The following is a 6,941-nucleotide window of genomic DNA, read 5'->3' as shown; positions in this document are numbered from 1 at the left end:
TTAATAGGATTGTTGAGGTTTGTCATGTTATGCATTCTGTTCTATGTTTTTTTGTTGTTTTTTTGTTGTTGTTATTTTCGTAGTGTTTTTTGGTGTTTTATCAGTGTTTTCATTGTTCTGTTTTTTAGGATTGGGAATGCAAGTACACTCGATCTCAATTTTATCATTCTAGACTAGTAACATCTGGTTATTACTCTGTACTTGGTGACATTAAGAGAATTTTAACTGTAAGCCAATTGGAAATTTTTTCAAAATCTGTGTTTGGTTATTTTCTTCGAATTCCTGAGTACATAATTCATTACCAATTGCTTTGCATTGTTTCTTTGTTGAGGGAGGTTCGGCTGACCTAATGGGTTGGAGTTTTGGGTTTGTGTCCAAGGGAAATACCTTAGGTTTAGTATCGAAGAGTTTGCGTTGGTCACGGGGTTAGATTGTCATGTTGATTCTGATTTTTATCAGTTTAAGCAAGATGATAATGAATTGGTCAAATCTTGATTTAAGGGGTACAAAAAAATTACCAAGGGTGCTATTCAGACTGCTTTTATTGCTGACAATCTTAAGGATAACGACGATCTTGCAGTCAAGTTGGGCGTATTGTATTTTGTGCGGTGTTATTTGTTAGGTGGTCCCCGGGTAAAGTTGTTTCGTACGAGGGAAATAGATGTTGTGGATAGTGGTCGATATAATGAATTTGGGTGGGGCAAGCATTGTTTTGATATCACTATGCATTCTTTGAAGGGTAAGGTAGATTCTGGTTATAAGAGGGTAGTTCGTAGTGACGAGGATGGTGGGTATTACAGGTTATTGGGTTTTCCTTTGGCTATTCAATTCTGGTTTTTCGAGTGTTGCCCGTATGTTATTGGGAAACTATCCTTGTACTCAAATGTTGGCATTCCAAGGATTTTGAATTGGCCTAAATTACCCAAGGACAAGGAGGGTATGGTGAAAATGGATGTCATGAACACCCTCATTTTCGATCGGTCTTTGAAAGAGGTAATCCTGTTGTTTTTTATTATTTTTCCACTGTTGTTTTAATGTTGTTTTTGTATACATTATTTATACTTTATGTTTTTATTGTTGTTGTTATTTTATAATTTCAGTTTCATGTGCATATTGTTTTTTGTTGGTTTTTGTTGTTTCAGTTAAAATTAAGAAACCTCACTCCAACTTCCGTTGAGAGATTGAGTTTGAGCCTCACTGATTTTTTCTCTGGTGAGACTACTCCCGAGGCTGTGAAATTCAAAATTAAAGGTGGTTCCAAGCCTGCTGGTCAACCTGGCTTGATGGGTTCTTCTTCATCAACTGCTCATGAGAATGTCTCCCGAGTTGAGTTTGAGGAATTTAAAAAGTGTTTATCTGTTGTTGTCAGCCAGCAAGGGATTCTTATGAAATCTGTTGCTGAGATGAACAAGAAGCTGGACATTCTTATTGAGGTTTTTTTTTTTAAAATTGTCATTACTTTTTCTGTTATTTTTTTAGTAGTGTTTTTATGTTGTTTTATACAGTTACTTAATTTTTTTTTTCTCAGTCATCCCAAGGTGGTCCCACTCACAATGGATCTCAGTCTGAAGATGCTCTTCGTACTTCAGAAAATGAGGATGATGAAGATTCCACTTCGGAGGAAGACGAGGATGATAAATTCGACGATGACAAAGGAGATGATCATCATGACGATGAAACTGATGATGTTGATGATGATCTGGGTGGAGATGGTGTTGGTGCTGGTCAGGATGAGGCTCACACGGGCGATGTTCGTAACGATGAGGGTGTTGTTGTCCCCGCGGTTGTTTCGAGGGATGATGATACCGGCAAGGTCGATGATGCCAAGAATTCTGACCCTGTGGAACATATTGCAGAGATCAAACAGGTGTGTTTCTTGTTTGGACATCATTTTTGGTTTGTGCTTTTTTTTGTGTGTTTCTGTGTTTTGTGTTTGTTTTAATAGTGTTTTACTGTTTTTTTTGTTATCAGCCTGATCAGTCTCAAGGTGGGGAGGAGAACATTGATGTTGATGCAACAATTGCAAAACCCACAAAACAATCGCAGAAAACGAGACCCAAATCAAAAATGGGTAAAAAAAATCTGAAAGAGAACCCTCCTAGCCCCACTTCCCCTTCTGTTAAAAGAAAAACCATTGCTGGACCTTCAAAGAACACTCGAGGAAAAAGACCTCGAACTGTTGTTGAAAATTCAGACTCAGATTTTGAGTTGGATTCTGAATTTCTTAAGTCGCCTGTTTCTGTTAAGGTATTTTACTATTTATCTGTTGTTGTTTTTGAGGTTTTTTGTTTTTTTGTTAAATTCGATATTTGAGGTTCATATATCTGGGTATTTGTTTGTTTTTGTTTATGTATTTGTAATTGTTTTATATATATTGTTCGATTTATTTATGTGTTTTTGTTAATTTTTTATTTGTTGTTTTGTTGGTGTTGTTATTTTTTATTTTAGGGCAAGGGTAAATCCCCTGTGAAGGTGTTGCCATCATCAGGTGTTTCTGAAGAAATTCCTGTTAATAGGATTGTTGAGGTTTGTCATGTTATGCATTCTGTTCTATGTTTTTTTGTTGTTTTTTTGTTGTTGTTATTTTCGTAGTGTTTTTTGGTGTTTTATCAGTGTTTTCATTGTTCTGTTTTTTAGGATTGGGAATGCAAGTACACTCGATCTCAATTTTATCATTCTAGAGTAGTAACATCTGGTTATTACTCTGTACTTGGTGACATTAAGAGAATTTTAACTGAAAGCCAATTGGAAATTTTTTCAAAATCTGTGTTTGGTTATTTTCTTCGAATTCCTGAGTACATAATTCATTACCAATTCTTTGCATTGTTTCTTTGTTGAGGGAGGTTCAGCAGCCTAATGGGTTGGAGTTTTGGGTTTGTGTCCAAGGGAAATACCTTAGGTTTAGTATCGAAGAGTTTGCGTTGGTCACGGGGTTAGATTGTCATGTTGATTCTGATTTTTATCAGTTTAAGCAAGATGATAATGAATTGGTCAAATCTTGTTTTAAGGGGTACAAAAAAATTACCAAGGGTGCTATTCAGACTGCTTTTATTGCTGACAATCTTAAGGATAACGACGATCTTGCAGTCAAGTTGGTTGTATTGTATTTTGTGCAGTGTTATTTGTTAGGTGGTCCCCCGGGTAAAGTTGTTTCGTCTGAGGAAATAGATGTTGTGGATAGTGGTCGATATAATGAATTTGGGTGGGGCAAGCATTGTTTTGATATCACTATGCATTCTTTGAAGGGTAAGATAGATTCTGGTTATAAGAGGGTAGTTCGTAGTGACGAGGATGGTGGGTATTACAGGTTATTGGGTTTTCCTTTGGCTATTCAATTCTGGTTTTTCGAGTGTTGCCCGTATGTTATTGGGAAACTATCCTTGTACTCAAATGTTGGCATTCCAAGGATTTTGAATTGGCCTAAATTACCCAAGGACAAGGAGGGTATGGTGAAAATGGATGTCATGAACACCCTCATTTTCGATCGGTCTTTGAAAGAGGTAATCCTGTTGTTTTTTATTATTTTTCCACTGTTGTTTTAATGTTGTTTTTGTATACATTATTTATACTTTATGTTTTTATTGTTGTTGTTATTTTATAATTTCAGTTTCATGTGCATATTGTTTTTTGTTGGTTTTTGTTGTTTCAGTTAAAATTAAGAAACCTCACTCCAACTTCCGTTGAGAGATTGAGTTTGAGCCTCACTGATTTTTTCTCTGGTGAGACTACTCCCGAGGCTGTGAAATTCAAAATTAAAGGTGGTTCCAAGCCTGCTGGTCAACCTGGCTTGATGGGTTCTTCTTCATCAACTGCTCATGAGAATGTCTCCCGAGTTGAGTTTGAGGAATTTAAAAAGTGTTTATCTGTTGTTGTCAGCCAGCAAGGGATTCTTATGAAATCTGTTGCTGAGATGAACAAGAAGCTGGACATTCTTATTGAGGTTTTTTTTTTAAATTGTCATTACTTTTTCTGTTATTTTTTTAGTAGTGTTTTTATGTTGTTTTATACAGTTACTTAATTTTTTTTTTCTCAGTCATCCCAAGGTGGTCCCACTCACAATGGATCTCAGTCTGAAGATGCTCTTCGTACTTCAGAAAATGAGGATGATGAAGATTCCACTTCGGAGGAAGACGAGGATGATAAATTCGACGATGACAAAGGAGATGATCATCATGACGATGAAACTGATGATGATGATGATGATCTGGGTGGAGATGGTGTTGGTGCTGGTCAGGATGAGGCTCACACGGGCGATGTTCGTAACGATGAGGGTGTTGTTGTCCCCGCGGTTGTTTCGAGGGATGATGATACCGGCAAGGTCGATGATGCCAAGAATTCTGACCCTGTGGAACCTATTGCAGAGATCAAACAGGTGTGTTTCTTGTTTGGACATCATTTTTGGTTTGTGCTTTTTTTTGTGTGTTTCTGTGTTTTGTGTTTGTTTTAATAGTGTTTTACTGTTTTTTTTGTTATCAGCCTGATCAGTCTCAAGGTGGGGAGGAGAACATTGATGTTGATGCAACAATTGCATCTGCTGTTAAAGCTGTGGAGAATTTGGTTTGTGTTTATGTTTTTTTTTTTTTTATATTTGTATTTATTTGGTATTATATTGTTGTTTTTATGGTGTTTTTATTGTACTGTTTGAAATTTAAAAATAAGTCTTTTTATTTATCCTTTCTCTTTTTTAGATTGGTTCCTCAACTCATGCCCCTGCTCCTGTTGAGACTTCTGAGAAGACTGATCTTGAAATGGTTGTTTTTCAAGAGACTCCTATTTTACGTCCTCAAAAGAGGGATCGGAAGAAAGGAGAGTTTACATTTTGAAATCCCCATTCATTGAGCTTGCTTCTGGTGCATCTAAATCAGGTTCATCCTCGGTTTCTCCTGATGATTCTGTGTATAAGGTCGTTAAATATGTGCGTGGTTTGTGCCCGTTGGACAACAAGATTGGTGAACCTGTTGATCCGCAATTGGAAGCTGAGTTTGTCAAGTGGGTTGATTCAGGTCTTAGAAAGCATAAATCTAAGTAAGTATTTTTGTAGGTGTTTTCAGTTGTATATCTGTTATTGTTTTCTATTTATTTTTTATTTTTTCATTTCTGTTTTGATATTTTTTTATTTGTTTTTTTTAGCACAACAACTAATGTGTATTGTAAGGGTAAGGACACTATATTTCCGCCATTTCGTTTTGGTGTTGAGGACATCAGCAACAAGATGTGGTTTCACAACCTTGCCTACCCTAATTGTTTCCTTACCAATTCTGTAAGTTTTTATTTTATTATTATTATTATTTTACATATTATTTTTTTATCTATTTTTTTTTAATGTTTTTAAGTGTTGTTCTGTTAGTTTTTTATAAGTTTGAATGTTTTTTCACTTACTTTTTTTTATCTGTTTGTTCAGCACATTGACATCATTTTCTATTATCTTCGTAAGAAAATAATGTACTCAGCCGAGCCGAAAATCAAAGTCACCACAACTGATTGCCTCTTTTGTTCTAGCATAACAACTTTGTATGAGAGGTTTGTTGAGAAAAACAACGATATATCGGTGTTGTCTCTTTCTCACAATGTGGCCCAGTACATTCAAGGTGGTAAGATATTATGTGCCACTCCTTGGCATTTGGTTGATCATGTTGTTATGCCTATCAATGTAAAATTACAGGATCATTGGATTTGTGGTCTTCTTAACATAGTTGACAGGCGCATATATCTGTACAATTCAATGCGTTCTGGGAGTTATATGACTGCTGCCAAAGAGGCTTGCAAGCCTTTCTCTGTTATTTTACCATATTACTTCTCTATGTTAGACTTCAAAGGCCTTCGCAACGAAACTAAGTTTAGCACTATGGAACCGTTCCCTATTGTTGCTGTTGATGGTTTACCCGAGCAGGTCACAGCGTAAGTTTTATGTTTAGTGTTCAATGTTTTTTCACTGGTTGTTTGTATTTTTATTTTTTTGTTGTTGACTTTGTTTTTTATCAGTGTTCTCATAGTGTCTTTTTTTGTGTTTTATTGTTTTTTTTTCCAGTGATTGTGGTGTTTTTGTTGCATCATTTGCTGAGTATTTCATTGATGGCAAACCCATCCCATCCTCTGATTTTGATGTGGAAATTCACCGCGATCGTTTGGCTGCGTTATTTTATCATTATGGGATGAAGAAGCAAACTGAGAACATTGAAAGTGAATCCGAGGCCCCTCCCAGCCTTCCCAAGAAGTGATTTGCTTTTTCAATCAGACTGTCATTGTTCTTATAGTTTTTTAATGTTGTTTTAATGTTTTTCATGTTGTTTTTCGTAAACAAACATTGGTGTTCTGTTGTTTTTCCTTACGCTTTGTGTGGACAATATGTAATCTTTTATTTTTGTATGTTTTTTCTTATTATTTTTATGTACAAACAAGTTGGTATGTTAAAGTTGTTTGTTTTTTCATTTCAGATCCATTCTTTTTTTGTTTTTTTTTTCTTATAGTTTCTCTGTTTTTTTGAATCCAAATATTCATTTCAGTATTAAAAACACAAACTGTTTCAATAACAAACTTCATATATATATTCAATTTAGTATCCAACATCTTTTAATATCCAATCTAGAGTATCAACAATTCCCAATGTAATCAATGTTTTTCAAATAAAAACTGTATTCCCTGTGTATTTCAGAAATTTAAATTCCTCAATATCTAATTCTCATAACGTATGTGTAGTTTTCTTTTGTTTTTCCACTGTTGTTCTGTTGTTGTTTTTATTCCCTTCTACGTCTTCTGCTGCATGTTCTTTTGTTATGCCCCAGTTCACCACATTTGCTGCACTTGTTGTGTTGATCCCTTTCCCATCCAGCCTTCCTTCTTAATGTTTTTGGTCTTCCTGATTTTACTCTTTCATGTGGAGGCAAGACTGTAATATTTTTCACTTCTTCCGGTACCTCCCATTCACTTTGGTGTCCTATTGG

At 35.4% G+C, this 6,941-nt stretch overlaps 3 protein-coding genes across 3 annotated transcripts; all 3 read left to right on the top strand.

Annotated features, from left to right (window-relative positions):
- The first annotated feature begins 659 nt into the window (after positions 1-659).
- On the top strand, positions 660-2,810 carry LOC115720507 (nonsense-mediated mRNA decay protein 2-like). Its single transcript, XM_061108134.1, has 3 exons — positions 660-993; positions 1,143-1,433; positions 1,529-2,810. The coding sequence occupies exons 1-3, from the start codon at positions 724-726 to the stop codon at positions 1,940-1,942; spliced, it is 975 nt and encodes a 324-aa protein (XP_060964117.1). The 5' UTR covers positions 660-723; the 3' UTR covers positions 1,943-2,810.
- LOC133033408 (uncharacterized) lies at positions 2,068-4,823 on the top strand. The gene is made up of 8 exons (XM_061108122.1): positions 2,068-2,247; positions 2,449-2,526; positions 2,638-2,713; positions 2,797-3,500; positions 3,650-3,940; positions 4,034-4,372; positions 4,477-4,557; positions 4,689-4,823. The coding sequence occupies exons 1-8, from the start codon at positions 2,068-2,070 to the stop codon at positions 4,821-4,823; spliced, it is 1,884 nt and encodes a 627-aa protein (XP_060964105.1).
- Position 4,824: 1 nt separating this feature from the next.
- On the top strand, positions 4,825-6,618 carry LOC133033421 (uncharacterized). Its single transcript, XM_061108133.1, has 4 exons — positions 4,825-5,025; positions 5,131-5,260; positions 5,402-5,898; positions 6,029-6,618. The coding sequence occupies exons 2-4, from the start codon at positions 5,213-5,215 to the stop codon at positions 6,216-6,218; spliced, it is 735 nt and encodes a 244-aa protein (XP_060964116.1). The 5' UTR covers positions 4,825-5,025; positions 5,131-5,212; the 3' UTR covers positions 6,219-6,618.
- The last annotated feature ends 323 nt before the right edge of the window (positions 6,619-6,941 follow it).

This window comes from Cannabis sativa, unplaced genomic scaffold (assembly GCF_029168945.1).
Source record: "Cannabis sativa cultivar Pink pepper isolate KNU-18-1 unplaced genomic scaffold, ASM2916894v1 Contig7, whole genome shotgun sequence".
Classification (NCBI taxonomy): Eukaryota; Viridiplantae; Streptophyta; class Magnoliopsida; order Rosales; family Cannabaceae; genus Cannabis; species Cannabis sativa.
This window is presented reverse-complemented; position numbering and strand designations above follow the sequence as displayed.